The sequence below is a fragment of the Pristiophorus japonicus genome, chromosome 4 (assembly GCF_044704955.1).
Source record: "Pristiophorus japonicus isolate sPriJap1 chromosome 4, sPriJap1.hap1, whole genome shotgun sequence".
NCBI classification, from domain to species: Eukaryota; Metazoa; Chordata; class Chondrichthyes; family Pristiophoridae; genus Pristiophorus; species Pristiophorus japonicus.
In genome coordinates, this window is record NC_091980.1 from 189799289 (window position 1) to 189818090 (window position 18802).

At 43.3% G+C, this 18802-nt stretch overlaps 2 protein-coding genes across 5 annotated transcripts in view; both read left to right on the top strand.

The window, feature by feature from the left end:
• LOC139262274 (alpha-(1,6)-fucosyltransferase) overlaps positions 1-18802 on the top strand; it is a 1093864-nt gene that overhangs the window by 151647 nt on the left and 923415 nt on the right. The window lies entirely within an intron of this gene.
• LOC139262736 (large ribosomal subunit protein eL32-like) lies at positions 1597-3624 on the top strand. Its single transcript, XM_070877888.1, has 3 exons — positions 1597-1874; positions 3155-3161; positions 3553-3624. Exons 1-3 carry the CDS (start codon positions 1597-1599, stop codon positions 3622-3624), a joined length of 357 nt encoding a protein of 118 aa, XP_070733989.1.

An 18802-nucleotide genomic window follows, 5' to 3' on the forward strand; every position in this document is an offset into this window, starting at 1 on the left:
TGGGATTTGGAAATTCGAGTGGAAAGTTAAAAGTTATTTTATAGTCGACTTTTCCTGAGCGATCGCTGCTCTTTTTAAAATTTCCTCAACAAAAGTAGCAAAAATCAGCACGTGAACTGGTATCGCATAAAAAGACAATCAATTTTCGCATCTCTTCACCATTCACTCCCAATTCTCTTTTTAATGTAATGTAATTTGCTCTCTTCAGTTTGGAATCATTGTGCAGTTTGTTTGACATGAGATTACCTGATTGTATTTACCGTTCCTGCCACCCTCTTGAGGCTTTTGAAATTAAAAGTTTTTTAAACTTGTTCTGTCCTTCATCTAATCTCCCTGCAGGTGCAAAGTCTTGACTGGTACCACTTGTGTAGTGGGATGAAATTTTTGCAATTTAGATACCAATACAGTGCAGTTATTTTCTACTGTTATAGGGGCCATATTTATCATATAATTCAATTGTATTCAGCAGCGTGGGCTGGTTCATATATCTTGCACCACGGATAGACCACAATAAAGACCCACTTGTCCTCATTACAGTTCTTTTGTTGTTGTCACAGACAAGAGGGTGTTTTGTTCCCATGATTAACCAGAGCAGCTTGGGTGCAGTGGGGGAGGGTTGGTTGACGAGAATGGAGTGTCGTGATCTTTTTGGCCTCAGTGTAGCCAAGTGATGCAGCAAAACGTTGCCTGTATAATGGACCTATACAATCTTGAGACGCAAGTCTCCTGGTAACCAGACCTTAGTAATGCAAATGAATCCGAGTTTCTAGACTTCATTGCTACAACTCTCTTGAATGACATGGCAGTTTTCTCAGCCAAGATTTCCAAAATTTTTGTGGGTTAGCAGTCTGTTTCCTAATTAACTTGTGATCGTGCAAGTGAGTAAATATCATAATTAATTGGTGTACTGGCCGTGTTAGCATTGAAAGCATAGCCTCAAAATTTTGAAAGATGTCACAGTTTTTGAATTTGAGGGAGCGGTCAACGTCTCTTTTGCAATTAACCTAATTTCCAGAATACAAATGGTATTTTCATGCACAATAAAAAATCAGTTAAACTTAATGAAGTTCATTTACAGATTAGCAGGCGCTCTGTCGATATATGTATATATATATTTACATAATATAATATAGAAAGTTCAGGAGCATGTGTGAGATGACCCTTTCAGAAATAAATAATTAAAGAATAAAAGTCGGGGTACTATAATCGGCCTTGGCACCCCAGATACAGGTTAATCTGAAATCAAAAGCTGCAGCATTCAGCTGTACTCATATTGCTAAATGTTGGTTATGCCCCCACTGGATGTATTTTTTGGAGAGCCATTTCTGCTTCTGTAGGCTCAGTCGGTAAATGCATCATTTGGTGTGGTAGTGAACCATATGGACGAGGAAGGTTCCCAGGTTAAATTTTTGGCCTGTGCTGAGTTAGCGGATCTCACTGGGGTGGTAGTAGAGGCAACTCGCTCAATTTCTCCTTGGAAACAAAGTAGAAATGTGAAGGGTGTATCACTTGTACTTGGTGCTCTGTTTCTAAATAGTGCAGTGTCTCTTGCCTCTTGCCTGACGGCGGCACCAGGCCCAGCAAGCAACAGGAACCATGGCTGCTCTAAGACTGCTCATCAAACCTAACATTGTGAAGAAACGCAGAAAGAAGTTCATTCGTCACCAGTCGGATTGCTATGTGAAGATTGCGCGTAACTGCCGCAGACCCAGAGGGATTGACAACAGAGTGCGCAGGAGGTTTAAGGGTCAGATTCTTATGCCAAACATCGGTTATGGCAGCAGCAAGAAGACCAAACACATGCTGCCCTCGGAATTCAAGAAATTCTTGGTCCACAATAACAAGGAGCTGGAAATTCTAATGATGAGCAACAAGTAAGGATCCCTTGTGTAAGTGAGCTGATGTTTGTGACTGTCTGCTGAAGAGGGCATTTCTGATTGGAGTCCAAACTATTTGGTTTCTCCAAGGCCCTGCAGACAGGTGATGTACTTAACAGTAGTGGGGTTTCCCTGTGTTTTGGCTAAGGCACATTTCTGGGCTGGCCTAGAATGTCTGAAGATACCAGTGTGTGGTTCAGTGAGTGCGATCAGTTCCTCAGTGAGTCGCACTATGTTTGGCATAATATTTTACTAGAGAGCTATCATAAATGATAGGTCACTGATTGGAGTGTAGACAGGAGAGGGGAGATCAGGGCGAGAGATTGCAGAGCGATGTGATCGGGGCCCAGGAGAGGTGTGAGTTCGGGGCCCAGAAGGGGCAGCACGGACCAGCCCACACTGCGATGTGTGCACGCACACACTCGGTCCGTGCAGCAGAGCTGGTTTCCAGTCGTCTTGGTTAATCCTTGCCACTGGACCAAGACCTAGCTCTGTCAAGCCCATGTGGTGGCTGGTTGCAACGGCCACCACACGTTAAAAAATCCATGCACAGGCATCTTCCACCCTTCAACATGCAGTTTGGGATCTGGAATATTGGCTCTTTCATTGAAAAACCTGTGAACTCATTGAACTCATCCCTTTTTGGTATGGAAGCAAGTCATCCTCAATTCGAGGGACCACCTAAGAAGAATTATTATATACCGCATGTGATAGAACTTAGAATTCCATTAGCACTTTATACAGCCTGAGGCACTGCCTTTAGTGCCTTGGCAATGTGTACCCCCAAATCTCTCTCGTCTTCCACAGGACCGAGCCTACTTCTACGCAGAGTATAATTACAGGTGTTTTTCTTTACCAAAATGTGTTGCCTTACACTTATTGACATTGAATTCCATGTCACGTTTAACCCACTATCAATACTCCTTTGAAGCTACTGTTTGGTTTTCCAAAGAATGAACTATACTTTCTATTATCTGTTTAGGGCACTATCCATTTCCAGCCATGAAACAATGTCCCACTCTGTCATATCTCCTTCGAACCAATTAAAAAAATGAGTGTGCCATTTTTCACCTGATTCCATACCCCTAATCTTCTCTAGTAGTCTCCAATGTGACACCTTGTCAAAGGCTTTCCTAAAGTCTGTGTACACTCCCATCCTTCTACATTCGCTGATTTAGCATGTCTGTTGCCTCCTTCTAGACTTCTATAAAAGTATGAGCAGCATGAATGTCCCTATTAAAATCAGTGCTTGCTACTTCTTTTTTCTCTTTATCTAGATATGTGGTAAATTCTTCGAAACGCCAACATTTTCCCTACCACAGATGTTAAACTAACTGGTCTGTAATCACCTGGATTAGCACTCTGTCATTTTATTTTTAAATAGATACTATTTTGGCTGCTCACACCAGCACATATCCGCACTCAATGGAGCCCTGAAATCTGATTCCTAGGGCCTCTGCAATATGCTCCTTCAGGGATTGTGTGCTCAGTCATTCTTTAGCCAAACTAATTTATCTAAAGTGTTCCTACTAATAATATATAGTAATAATAATCCAAAAGGCTTCTACAGGCATATAAATAGTGAATGGATAGTAAGAGCTGATTAGGGACCAAAAAGGAGGCAGAGGGAATGGCTGAGTTACTAAATGAGTACTTTGCATTTGTCTTTACCAAGGGAGATGATGCTACGAAAGTCATAGTGAAAGAGGAGGTAGTTGAGAAACTGGATGGGCTAAAAATTGATTGAGGAGGTACTAGAAAGGCTGGCTGTACTTAAAGCAGGTAAGTTCTGGGGAATAAGGTAGATAAAGTGGAGCAAGTGTCAGTAGGTGAATATTTAGGAAACAGTGATCATAATTTCATAAGGCTTAGATTATCTATGAAAAAGGACAGGAAGCAATCGAGAGTAAAAATGTTTAACTGGGAGATGCCAATTTCAGTGGGATGAGAACAGATCTGACCCGGGTAAACTGGAGTCAAAGTATGGCAGGTAAAACAGTATTGGAACAATGGGCTGCCTTTAAAGAGGAAATAGTTTGGGAACAGTCATGGTACATTCCCACGAGGGGGAAAGGTAGGGCAACCTTAATGTGCAAAGTTAAAGCACATGGAATTGGGGGTAGTGTGCTGACGTGGATTGAGAACTGGTTGTCAGACAGGAAGCAAAGAGTAGGAGTAAACGGGTACTTTTCAGAATGGCAGGCAGTGACTAGTGGGGTACCGCAAGGTTCTGTGCTGGGGCCCCAGCTGTTTACATTGTACATTAATGATTTAGACGAGGGGATTAAATGCAGTATCTCCAAATTTGCAGATGACACTAAGTTGGGTGGCAGTGTGAGCTGCGAGGAGGATGCTATGAGGCTGCAGAGTGACTTGGATAGGTTAGATGAGTGGGCAAATGCATGGCAGATGAAGTATAATGTGGATAAATGTGAGGTTATCCACTTTGGTGGTAAAAACAGAGAGACAGACTATTATCTGAATGGTGACAGATTAGGAAAAGGGAAGGTGCAACGAGACCTGGGTGTCATGGTACATCAGTCATTGAAGGTTGGCATGCAGGTACAGCAGGCGGTTAAGAAAGCAAATGGCATGTTGGCCTTCATAGCGAGGGGATTTGAGTACAGGGGCAGGGAGGTGTTGCTACAGTTGTACAGGGCCTTGGTGAGGCCACACCTGGAGTATTGTGTACAGTTTTGGTCTCCTAACTTGAGGAAGGACATTCTTGCTATTGAGGGAGTGCAGCGAAGATTCACCAGACTGATTCCCGGGATGGCGGGACTGACCTATCAAGAAAGACTGGATCAACTGGGCTTGTATTCACTGGAGTTCAGAAGAATGAGAGGGGACCTCATAGAAACGTTTAAAATTCTGACGGGTTTAAACAGGTTAGATGCAGGAAGAATGTTCCCAATGTTGGGGAAGTCCAGAACCAGGGGTCACAGTCTAAGGATAAGGGGTAAGCCATTTAGGACCGAGATGAGGAGAAACTTCTTCACCCAGAGAGTGGTGAACCTGTGGAATTCTCTACCACAGAAAGTAGTTGAGGCCAATTCACTAAATATATTCAAAAAGGAGTTAGATGAAGTCCTTACTACTCGGGGGATCAAGGGTTATGGCGAGAAAGCAGGAAGGGGGTACTGAAGTTTCATGTTCAGCCATGAACTCATTGAATGGCGGTGCAGGCTAGAAGGGCTGAATAGCCTGCTCCTGCACCTATTTTCTATGTTTCTATGTTTCTATGTAACCAAAGCCAGAGCTCCCTGGATGACGATACAGATAGAGAATATGATGCAGCAGAAAAAGAGTGCGTATGACGGATGTCAGGTTGCAAATACATCTGAGAATCAGGCTCGATATAGAAAGGTCAGAGGAGAAGTGAAAAATAAAATTAGAGGCAAAGCGAGGGTATGAGAATAGAATGGCAGCCAACAAAAGATAATCCAAAAGTCTTCTCTAGGCATATAAATAGTAAACAGGTAGTAAGAGGAGGGGTGGGGCTAATTAGGGACCAAAAAGGAGACCTACGCATGGAGGCAGAGGGTAGGGCTTAGGTACTAAATGAGCACTTTGCATCTGTCTTCACCAAGGAAGGGGATTCTGCCATTGACATCATGAAGGAGGAGGTAGTAGAGACACGATATAAAAAATGATAAAGAAGAGGTATTAAAAAGGCTGGCTGTACATAAAGTAGATAAATCACTTGGAGCAGATGGGATGCATCCTCGGATGCTGAAGGAATTGAGGGCAGAACTCGCAGAGGTATTGGCCATAATATTCCAATCCTCCATAGATATGAGGATGGTGCCAGAGAACTGGAGAATTACAAATGTTGCACCATTATTCAAAAAATATAAAGGTGTAAAGATAAACCCAGCAACTACAGACCAGGCAGTTTAACCTTGGGATTAGGGAAGCGTTTAAAAACAGTAATCAGGGACAAAATAAACCGTCACTTGGATAGGGGTGGATTAATTAAGGAAAGCCAGCACAGATTTGTTAAAAGCAAACCGTGCTTAACCAACTTGATCGCATTTTTTACTGAGGTAAGAGAGAGAGTTGATGAGGATAATGCGGTTGATGTAATGTACATGGATTTCCAAAAGGCGTGTGATAAAGTGCCACATAATAGGCTTGCTAGCAAAGCTGTAGTCCATGGAATAACGGGAACAGTGGCAGACTGGATACGAAATTGACTAAGTGACAGGAAACAGAGGGTAATGGTGAACGGTTGTTTTTGAACTGGATGAAGGTATACAGTGGTGTTCTTCAGGGATCGGTACTCGGACCACTGCTTTTCTTGATGTATATTAACAAGTTGGATATGGGTGTACAGGGCACAATTTCCAGATGACACAAAATTTGCAAGTATAGTGAACAGTGAGGAAGATAATAATAGACTTTAAGAAGACATAGACAGGCTGGTGGATTGGGTGAATACGTGGCAGATGAAATGTAACACAGAAAAGTGTGAAGTGATGCATTTGTAGGATGAACAAAGAGAGGCAATATAATCCAAAGGATACAATTCTAAAGGGGGTGCATGACAAGAGAGACCTTAAGGTATACATGCACAAATCGTAGAAGGTGGCATGGCAGGCTGAGATAACGATTAAAAAAAGCATAAGGGATCCTGGGCTTTATAAATAGATGCATAAAGCTAGAAACTCGGCAGGTTTGCGGCCGTTTTTCCGCCATGGCGGAGCGGAAAAATAAATTTTTGGCGCTAAACGTGGCGCACAAAATTTAGCGCCTGGGCGGGAAATTCGGCAGCGATTTAGCGCTGGTGATAAAAATGATCATCCGCCTGTTTTTTTTAAACCGTTTTTATAATGTCAATTGGTGTGCAATGCTCCGCTATCGCCGCGGGCGGAAAATTCGCCGATAGTGCCATTTTTACCCACGCTAACGACGCCATCTTGAAAAACGGAGCAGAAGTTCAGTGCTTAAAAAGATTTGGAGGGAAGGCTGTGTTTCACACAGTGAGGTCTTTGAATTTATAGTTTGTTTTTAAGGCTATTTAAGGACATTTAAAAGAATGGGGGCTGTAATATCTTTGCCACTATTGCTGGCTGCTTTTTCTAGCAGCATTGAGCTGGATGAAGGCTTATTCAAGAGCATTTTGAGTGTAATCAAAGAGCTTGCAGATGTATGAGGAGGAGACCTTACTCCCCACGTGTTTACAGGGAACAGCGCTCATGCCTGTAGCTGTCTGAGGCACAGTGCATTTGAAGGCTGCGCTTCTGAAAAGAGGTGGTCACAAAGATATGCCAGCTCATAAAGGCAGACCTACAGCCTACCAGTAGCATCAAGACTACACTGCCCGTCAGGGTGAAGGTGACTGCGGCACTTGCCTTCTATGCCTCCGGCTCCTTTCAGGTATCAGCAGGGGACATATGCTGCATCTCACAGCACGCTACACATTGCTGCATTCGCCAGGTGACTACTGCACTGTACGCACGCAGGATGGACTTTATCAAGTTCCCAATGACCAAGGAGGCACAGGATGAGAGGGCTATAGGTTTTGGATGATTTGCTGGCTTCCCCAAGGTTCAGGCTGCCATTGACTGTACACACATCGCCCTGTGAGCACCTTTACACAATCCAGAGGTTTACTGAAACCGAAAGGGATTCCACTCCCTGAACGTACAGATCGTTTGAGACCATACTCAGCGCATCATGACAGTCAATGCCAGTTTCCAGGGCGCATCCATGATGCTTTCATCTTGCGTGGGAGCAATGTCTCATAACTGTTTGAGCGTCGGCCACAAGGCCAGAGCTGGATGCTGGGGGACAGAGGTTACGGCCTCGCCACCTGGCTCAGGACCCCCTCCAGAATCCTCGGACACGAGCCGAGCATCGCTATAATGACAGCCATGTAGCCGCACGCAACATCATCAAAAAGACAATTGGAGTGCTCAAGCAGTGCTTCTGATGCCTGGACCACTCTAGAGGCTGCCTGCAATACTCCGTTCAGCAGGTCTCTGAGTTCATTGTGGTGTGCTGCATGCTACCCAACTTAGCCATCATGAGGTAACAGGATTTGCCACTCGGGACTGCAGGACCACCGAAGGAGAGAGCGGGGGGAGGAGGACGAGGAGGAGCCTGGCGATGAACCCATGCCACCCCCACCACCACAGGGGAGGCCTTGTGGAGCTTTCACCGCTGCAAAAGTCTTACCTCAGCAGCTCATAATTCAATGCTTTGCTTGAACAGTGAACGGCATGTTTCACCGTTGCCTGCCCACTCTGTCCCACCATGTTGACTATTCCCCCTCTTATTCTGCAAATGAGACACTACACAGGAATGGTTAAGGTGAACAAAAGAATTTATAACACATTTGTAAATTTATGAAACTTTGTCCACTTTAATTTTGAAACTTAAGTACATTTTTAACTTGAACACAATTTGTAAAATTTTTATAAAATAACCAAAACACCAACAAAGAAACAAGAACAACCCTTGCACCGAACGTCCTTTAACTGTGGCCATCTTTCTCTTCCCCCTTACCCCCCGCTTCTTGCCCCTATACCTACTCGCACTGGGACCAAGACAGTATGCAAGGCGCGCAGGGAGCTGCTGTGGTTGGGGGAGAGACAATGGACCTCCTGGAGAAGCTCGGGGTATGGAAGGCTCGGCTCATGAGTGGCAAGGCTGTTGATCTGCCTCCCCACTCACAGGTGCTGTCGGTCTGGGTGGTATGACACTGGGGACTGCAGTGCCAAAAGTCAAGACCATTAATTGTCGCAGGGCATTAACTGCCTCGGTGTTTACCCGGATCGCAGCTACAATCTGCGGCATGCCCGCAGATAGTGCCGCAATGTTGCCGGAAATGCCACCCATGACCTCAAGGAGCTGTCGGCTGAGTTCGAGGCTCTCCCTTGGTAGTCCCACCATATGCAGGTGTGCGTCTGCCTGTATTTCAGCAGACTGGCTTTGCCAACTCAGCCTCCGAAGAGACAGCATACAGGGTTCAACCCTGGGGGTGCGTTGCTGCACATGACTGGGACCCGCTGCCTCGGATTGGACGAAGCCTGTGAATGTGGCTTCCTCCGAGGAACTTGTAGCCACAGCTAAAAGGCATGCTGACTGTATCTCCCCCTCCCCCCCCCCCCCCCCGCAACAGTTTCATCATCTTGTTCCTCCCGTGGAGGCTCCTCGGCGTGGCCCCCATCTGCTTCCTCCACCCACACATGATGGGCTGAGGTGGAGGCTTCGATAGGATTCTCATGTGCAAAATAGAAAACAACAAACGAATGGTTCGCAGCAGGGGAGGGGGCAGGGTGACATGAGTAAGGTCACATAGCGCAGGCTTAGTTGAAGGACCACCACTCCACCACTACTGCATTATCTGTCGTCAAGAGACACTGCATCACATTACCCAAACCCGAGTCTACAGACAGTACAACACATTGCCCCACCCTAGCCCACAGACACGACATCACATTGCCCCAACCCAGCCCAGGGATTTTGCAGGGTTTACCTTCGGTTTTGAACATAACTAACCATGCAAGTGCTGAGCCTAACACTCCCAGAGGCACCAATTAAACCAGCCACTCTCTCCTCCAGGTCTGTTAATGGATGTGTTTGGGTTGGACCATCACCTGTCCGTCACTGCTTGCGGCGATTGTGGGCCAACTTTTCCTGCAAAAATGACAATGGGAATGGTTACCAGAGTGCCCTTCTGCTCTTGTGGCACACACACATAGCCATCAAAGCACTTGTACCGTACTGTGTGCATTTCATACAGTCCTCTGTTTAATGGCCCTGGTAGTTGCACATGGTTCATGAGGAAGACATTGATGTGCAGAAACATCTTTTAAGATGTCATAAAGCAGTCTTAATAATGTGGATCGATCATTCATGGCAAATAAGGTATAACACTAAGCCTACCTACAGAAACATATCAGATTTACAATTTAAGTAATTAAGGAGTGCATCAATAAAAATATTACTTACTCTCATGACCCTGCAATGGTCATTCCACGTTTTTCTGCACTGCTTGTGGTCCCTGCGAATGTCATCAACTGAGGAGACCACCTGAGCAATACAGGTCCAAAATCTCCTTATAACGGATAGGGGGGTGGTTTACTTCGATCCCTCCTATTAAACTCCCCCCATCTACTCTCAATTGCTGTGATGAGGGCCTAGTTTGCATCGGAACTAAATTTTTCGGCTCTCTGCCTGCTATATTCACCCTGCATGTTGTCTGGTCTGTGAAAAATGGCAGATTGAGACCTGGGTGTACTGCACATGCGCGGGCGCACCCTGACAGCTGACCAGAATCGCAGGGGGAAAAAAATCTGAAGTAAAATAAAATCGGGGAAATAAAAATTTGCACATGTGCAGAAGGTCCATTTTTTTTTTAGATCGGTGAATTTGGATCTGGCGCCCAAATTTATTGCTACCGTTATCGCTGGTCACCGTTTGGTGAATTTTGCGGCGTCCAGCGATAACGGTATTCTGGTGCATCAAAAAATGCCACGATTATCGCCAAAAAAATGCCGATAGCGCTATTTTCCAAATTTCTAGCCCATAGAGTACAAAAGCAAAGAAGTTATGATGAACCTTTTATAAAACAAAGGTTTCGGCCTCAACTGGAGTATAGTGTCCAATTCTGGGCACCACACTTTAGGAAGGATGTGAAGGCCTTTGAGAGCATGCAGAAAAGATTTACAAGAATGGTTCCAGGGATGAAGGACTTCAGTTACGTAGATAGACTGGAGGGGTCTAGACAGTAAATAGAGAGAAACTGTGTCCATTGGTGGAAGGGACGAAAACCAGAGGACACAGATTTAAGGTGATTGGAAGAAGAACTAAAGGTCACATGAGGAAACACTCTTTTATGGCAGCAATTGCTTAGCATCTGTAATGCACTGCCTAAAAGGGTGGTGGAGGCAGATTCATTCGTGGCATTCAAAGGGAATTGGATAAGTAAGTATCTGAAGGAAATTTTTTTTCAGGGCTATGGGGAAAGGACGGGGGAATGGGACTAGCTGACGTGTTCTTGGAGAGCCAGCATGGGCTCGATGGGCTGAATGGCCTCCTTCTGCGCTGTAACTATTCTATGATTCTGTGATTCTATTTTGCTTTCAATTAGGATTCACTTGCGTTCTGATATCCTTCTCTTTACTAAAGACTGATGCAAAGTACTTATTAAATGTTATATTTCCTATTTTCTCTTATTCTCCTTTACTTTTTTCATTATTATTATTCATAGACCCTCTTCCATTTTAACTGGTTTTCAAACTGTTTCCCCATGGCATCCTGAAAATGTGAGTAGTTAATTTTTTTAATGGAATACATTTATCTGTACATTTGCAATCTCTTTTTAAACAATATCCCACTGTTGCTTGGCAGTCCTGTGTGACAATTGCTCCTTCCACCTCACCTCATTATGCTGGCTTCTAAATTCAGCCCTCGTCCATTGTCGTGTTTTAGTTTCTGCACTGACTTTTTCTCTTTCTAGTCGGATCAAAAAAAATTGTTCATCTCAGCTCTTGCTGTATCAGGCATTTTTGGTTCACCTGTTACTAATTAATCCTGGAACTGATGCTTGGGGATGAATAACTTTTAAATGACCATCCATAAATGTCAAGATTTTCATCAAGTTGAAAGTACTCCTGTGGAGGGGATTAGTGCTGAACTTTCTATATTTGTGTCATCAATTTTTCTTATTTTACAAGTCGATTTTCTTGTCAGAGGATATGGCCATTCTTTCCTGTCCCTATTATCCCTCTACAGCTGTTTATCTCTTGGCCTCCTCGTCTGCCTCTCTTCTCTCTCCATTTCTCTCTCTTTGCTGTCTCTCTCTGTCCTCTTCTCTTTCTTTGGGAGGTGGTGGGTGGTATAGCATGGCATGGCAGAGAATGGAGCCACGAAGTGGTGCAACCTGCACTTGTGGGTGGTGGGGATTGCGGGGGGTTGTTGCAGTGGTTGTCAGGAAAAAGTTGCTCTCGGCAGCTCCCTTCCTTTTCTCTTCTCCAAATATTCGTGCCTCCCGCACACACTCACTCGCATCACATCCCATACCTTTCAGCTTCCGATTCCCTATCCGCTACCTGTCCTCCTCACATCCATCAGCACCACTACCCCTTTCCTATATCCTACTCTCTCACTTATTGAATTGTCAATTGCATCACCCTTGACCCTTTCATTTACGTCCCCGCCCCCTTCCCCCACCCTTGCTTTGCTTTACTTTCCCCGAGGGCTGTTGGCGAGTGGCAGAGACTTCCTTTCTTTCCTTCCCAGCTGATTCTCTTCAAGGGGCTTTGTTTGCTTTCAAAAACGTCAAATTAGATGAGGAAAGAAACTGTCTGCATTTTAATGCCTCTCTCTCTCTCTCTCTCTTTCTCTGACTCAGGTGTTAGAAGTTTCTTATAGACAGATTTTTGAATGATAAGGGAGTCGAGGGTTATTGAATGGTGGAACAGATTCGAGGGGCCAAATGGCCGACTCCTGCTCCTATTTCTTATGTTATGTTCTTATATTTTATATTGGAATCTGTGTCATAGATATCAGCGATGAGCATTAACCTCTTCTAACTGTTAACAAAGCACAGGCTTCATAATTCAATTTTGTTTCTAATCTTATTCTCTCTCCTCCTCCCCGACCTCCCCCCCGCCCCCCGCCTCTCTCTAACTATCGCCTCAGATTGAAGAATATAGAAAAGCTACTTAAAGGAAGATTTGAAAGGCTGAGAGAAAATTATGAAACAGCACAAAGACTTTGGCATATTACTAGTGAGAAGATAATTTTTCTTTATTTGTTCATGGGATGTGGGCGTCGCTGGCAAAGCCAGCATTTATTGCCCATCCCTAATTACCTTTGAGAAGGTGCTGGTGAGCCGCCACCTTGAACTACTGCAGTCCTTGTGGTGAAGTTAGGGTAGGGTTGCTAAGAGATGAAGGATGCAAGCTTGTAGTGGAGAGTGATGAAATGGTAAAGATACCGAAGAAAAACTTTGTTTCAGTTTCCACAGAGAAGGTGGATATCGAGAAGCAGAACCACCAGAAGTCAGTGTACGGTTGTTAGCGGTACTTAAGAAGTTACTCAAATTTAAGATAGACAAATAACAAAGGTTCCAATGGTTTATGTCTGAAGATTCTGAGAGAAGATTGGGAAGAAATAACATTGTCTCTGACTATAACTTTCCAAAATGATGTGGAAAAGATTGAGATCTGCAAAATAAATCCTTTGGGTTTAGTGGCAAGTGGATGTGTTTGGGCTGTGCAGAACGCTGGGTGAGAGAAGGGTGCAGGAGGAAAGAGTGATTGCCATTTTACATACAACAATCAGCAATTTGTTATCTTTAATTTATTTTTAAATACTGTTAATTGATTGTCTTCAGACTGCACAGGTCTCTTGTCAATGTTATGTTGTGGGGAGGACTATCACATGTTTATGCAGAGAATACCACAGAGGCAGTAATCTGCTTTTGCATCATTGCTGGATGCTATAATGCTCAGAACACATTGTATGTAGCGGCAGATGGCAGCCAGTTCACATAATTCATCTGCACAAATTCAATTTGATATAGTACTGGTGGACTCCAACTCCAGTATTTGCATAATTTACAGATTGACAGAGAATCGTAATATTACTTGGTACCTGTATGTGAAATTGATTGTGATTCAGAGGGGGTTTCTCCTAGATGTAATTAACTGTCTACGAGCTGTAGATTAAACTTTTCAGTTATTTTTCTTAGTATTCTTAGCCAATGAAAAAAAATAAACTTATTGACAGTTCAATAGATACATTGCCAGGAGACAATGCCCCTTTTATGTATTCTACATTAATCGTTCCACTCAAACTATTTTCTAGTTATGAAGTCCCTGTGTTGCTGACTGAGGTTGAATCTCTGTCGATAGGTTCGGCATTGTGGCCAGATTTCATCATTCTAGTTTTGGATTTGTTTTGCGGTGAATGTGAATTCAATGCTTTTACTGTGCCGGTTAGATGGCTTTGACAGCTTGAATGTCTTCAGCAACCCTGTTCCTTTTCATTGGCCCCCAGCATTGATTCAGAAGCAAAACCTCACTGCAAGAAATGGTGTTTAACTATTTTTGTTTCAATTATCTCTTCAAACTCAGTAATCTCTGCAAGTTAACACTTCCAAAGGTTTATAGGATGGGCCAATTGTAGGTTGCTGCTATAGAAAATATTCATGGCATTAGCAGCCAGCAAGTTGTAGCCTCCAGACTACCAATTCCTTGGTTCTTCGTTAAATTCCATTCTGGAGCTAGGAAGGCATGATTTAAGTGACTGTAAACAGGAGATAAGGAATCGGGAAGGGTGCTAATTATTGTTGAGGTTATTTTAGAAACTTCCTGATTGTGATAATTTGATAAAGGAATGTACGCCTGTGAGAAGAAGAAAAATGTTAATAGCAGATTTTAACTTGCATGTAGATTTGGAGAGATAGCAGTACATATAGGAAGGGGAATATAGTTATTAAATGCATTAAAATAGCATGGCACCAATGATAATTGATTTGGTCATTATAAGCTATAAATAATTGGTAATCTGCTGTTAAAGGCCACCTTGGAGACTGTAGCCATAGTAAGGGACATTTAGGGACTAGTGGCAATATACGTGTGGTGAAAAGCTGCAGCCCAAACCATGGGACCATAACTTGCCTATTTCTACCAAAATGATTGTCCAATTAAATGACTTGGTTTTGGGAATAGGGGAGAGTACATGCAAGTTTGCAGTTGATAACTACAATATAAGGTATGGAGAATTGCAAGGAAAGCAGTGAATTGCAAAAGAACGTTGAAATGTATGCACCTGTGAGTATGTTCACAGGTTTATGGAGCTGTTACCTCCCCACAACAATTTTTCTGGCGATGGCAGCGGCCACGTAGCCTAATGGCTAAGGCATCTGACTTAACAGTCCTGTCGTGGTCGTTTAAAGTGCATCATCACCCCCGGCAACTAAATTTTAATTTGACCGTTCCAATGTTCAAAATGTTTATTTGTTAATTTGTGGGTTCTAGTGCCCCTTTAATAAGGGGGCACTCGCCTTTATAGTTTTATTAAAATAGTTGTAGAGTTGCTGCATTGTGAGTGGATTAGTCAGTCACGTGATGTTCACAAGGCTCAATAAAACCCCAGTCAGTTGGGCCTAGGTCATCCACGATGAGGTATGCAGTTGTGAGCTGAGTGGATGAACTGGTAATATGTAGTGTGATTGTTAAACCTTTGTTAATAAACCAACTAGTTCTTAATAGCAATGTGCTGCTGTGAATTCTTAAGCAAAGAACCCATGAAGCAAATACATTACAGACATAGATTAAGCGAATGGGCGGAACAATGGCAGACAGATGCCTGGAAATTAGTCTGGGGCCGTTTTCAAGCCCGGAATCTGCCCTGCGCGACCAACATGTACTTGAACCGAGAGGCCCAAGGAATAATGGAAATTGATCCTCAGGCCACATTGGGTGAGTTGCCCTGGACTGACTTTTAATACGAGGGATTTCAATAGCCTCCTGTGTAGAATATTTCACCACTGCTGAGAGCACATGGAGGTAGCAGCAGTTGCAATTGGAGGAGAGAAGTGGCTCACATGACATGATGGAGTACCAGTGAAGCACCTGCCGTGCTTATAATAATCCCCATTAAAATGAAAGAAAAATAATTACAGCTTGATTATTTGAAACAAAATCGTCATAAATCTGCCAGATTTAAAAGCACCACACAATGATTGACGAGTGCTGTAGCACCAGCATATTCCATTATAAATAGAACAAGTGATTTGTTATCACTCAGATCGGCTCAAAATCAGGTCTTGTTGCTGCCTCCCTGAAATTTTTGTGTAAAATTATGTTTTGGAGTAGCAAAATGTGTTGGGCGCTGTATGTGCAGCAGTTCCGATGGCCCAAACCCATTAACATAATCATGAGGGAATCCTCCCTTGTGCAATAGACTTGACATTTATGTGTTCCCTGTTGGAAATCCTCTTGTATGGATTGAGAAATAACCAAAATTTTGATCAGACTTTTTTCCTCTTACTGCTATAGTTATTAACTTTGGATAAATATGGGAAAGTTGCTACAAACAGTCTAAAGAAAGTCCTTTAGCCTCCACAAAATAGACAAATATTGCTATTGAAGGATGCGTGAAATCCAACAATATTGCAACATTTGCTTTACATGAGGGTATTGTTCTGCATGACTGCGCCATTACAAAAATTGTGCGTAGGTGCTTCTCCATGTATCTTTGGCGTCTCTGCTGTGTCCCATGTACAGTAAATGTTAGGTCATGCAGCTGTGTGCTGCACACAGGGATGTTTTAACATCAGAGATCAATGCCGCAACATCTGGCAAAGAGAGCGAGATCCTGCTGAGGTCAAACACAAAAAACAAATATAGTTTAAGCACCAATAACAACAAATAGAATCTGAAACCAAAATGTAATATATCCAAGTTTGCTGATGATCCAAAGCTAGGTGGGAATGTGAGTTGTGAGGAGGATGCAAAGAGGCTTCAAGGGGATATAGACAGGCTAAGTGAATGGGCAAGGACATGAGAAATGTGAAGTTATCCACCTTGGTAGGAAAAATAGAAAAGCAGAGTATTTCTTAAGTAGCGAGAGATTGGAAAGTTTTGGTGTTCAGAGGGACCTGGGTGTCCTTGTGAAAGAGAAATATAGACAGGCTAGTGAGTGGGCAAACATTTGGCAGAGGGAGTATAATCTGGGAAAATGTGAGGTTATCCACTTTGGCAGAAAAAATAGAAAAGCAAATTATAATTTAAATGGAGAAAAATTGCAAAGTGCTGCAGTACAGAGGGACCTGGGGGTCCTTGTGCATGAAACACAAAAAGTTAGTATGCAGGTACAGCAAGTGATCAGGAAGGCAAATGGAATGTTGGCCTTTATTGCAAGGGGGATAGAGTATAAAAGCAGAGAAGTCCTGCTACAACTGTACAGGGTATTGGTGAGGCCACACCTGGAGTACTGCGTACAGTTTTGGTCTCCGTATTTATTGGAGGCTGTTCAGAGAAGGTTCACGAGGTTGATTCCGGAGATGAGGGAGTTGACTTATGAAGATAGACTGAGTAGTTTGGACCTATACTCATTGGCGTTCAGAAGAATGAGGTGATCTTTTCAAAACATATAAGATAATGAGGGGGCTCAACAAGGAGGATATTTCCACTCATAGGGGAAACTAAAACTAGGGGACATAGTCTCAGAATAAGGGGCTACCCATTTAAAACTGAGATAAGAAGAAATTTCTTCTCTGAGGGTTGTAAATTTATGGAATTCTCTGCCCCAGAGAGCTGTGGAGGCTGGGTCATTGAATAGATTTAAGGCGGAAATAGATTTTTGAGCGATAACGGAATAAAGTGTTATCCGGAGCGCGCAGGGAAGTGGAACTGAGTCCATGATCAGATCAACCATGATCTTATTAAATGGTGGAGCAGGCTCGAGGAGCCAGGTGGCCTACTCCTGCTCCTATTTCTTATATTCTTATGTTCTTGCATGAATCATTGAAAGTTAACATACAGATACAGCAAACAATTAAGAAAGCAAATGGTATGTTGGCCTTTCTTACAAGAGAATTTGAGTACAAGAGTAAAAACATCTTATTGCAATTATATAGGGCCCTGGTGAGACCACACCTAGAGTATTGTATACAGTTTTTTTTCTCCTTACCTAGGGAAGGATATACTTGCCATAAAGGAAGTGCAACAAAGGTTCACCAGACTGATTCCTGGGATGAGGGGATTGTCCTATGAGGAGAGATTGGCAGATTAGGCCTATATTCTCGAGTTTAGAAGAATGAGAGGTGATCTCAGTGAAACATAGGGCTAGACAGGGTAGATGCAGGGCGGATGTTTCCTCTGGCTGGGTGCTAGAAGCAGGGATCACAGTTTCAGAATAAGGGGTCGGCCATTTAGGACTGAGATGAGGAGAAAATTCATCACTTGGAGGGTGGTGAATCTTTGGAATTCTCTACCCCAAAGGGCTGTGGAGGCCGTAATGTACACACCTGTGAGTATGCTCACAGGGTTTTAGAGCTGTTGAGTTAGAATTAGGCTTAGCCAGTCACGTGATGTTCACAAGACTCAATAAAACCCCAGCCAGTTGGGTTCAGGGGATCCACAATGAGGCAGGAGGTTGTCAACCTGGCGGATGAACCGGTAATGTATAGTGTGATTGTTAAACCTTTTGCTAATAAACCAACTAGTTCTTAATAGCAATGTGCTCTCTCGTTGACTGTTCCCTCCTCAACGTAGTGTCACTGAGGCTAGTAGTAACTTCCCTGCTGAGGTCAACTAAATCAGCACAGCCTGAAGTTTGAACTTGGGACCTTCAGTTCCACAGTGGGTAGTTTAGTTGCCAAATGAAGGTGATTATTTTCTTAAATTGGAAGTGCGAGGAATTCCTGAATTTTGGACCTTCCAGTTGGAAACATCTCAAGACACACAATTCGTTTTGAAATATACACCTGCAAGTGACGTATTAAGCCACTCAATATCCCTTTTCCTCTGAAAACACTTCCTTTCGAGTTGTCAGCACTTATCACACTTTTTTTTTTCATCGACAATCCATACAATATTCTGGTTGATCTTCTGGACTGCTGAGTTCTGAATGAGTAATGCACTGAAAGAGAGATTCAGTGGTAATACAGGCCTCGTTAAGCTGCATGTTGGAGCTGATTGAAATGTTGCTTTCAAAGGATAGCAAGAACCCTTCTTCTCCCAGGTTCTCTTTGACTTGTGTAGATTTGGACTGGTGGGCTACGAATTTAATCGGTCATTTTCATTGCTGTCGGTCATGCTCTGCCTCCTTCCGACCATCTGGAGTGATCAGCAAAACAAAGGAATTTGTAACTAATGTCCACATTCAGACAGCTTTTATTTTGATGGGGAATTATACTCTGCTGAATTACCTCATAATCAGAAATTTTAAAATAAGAG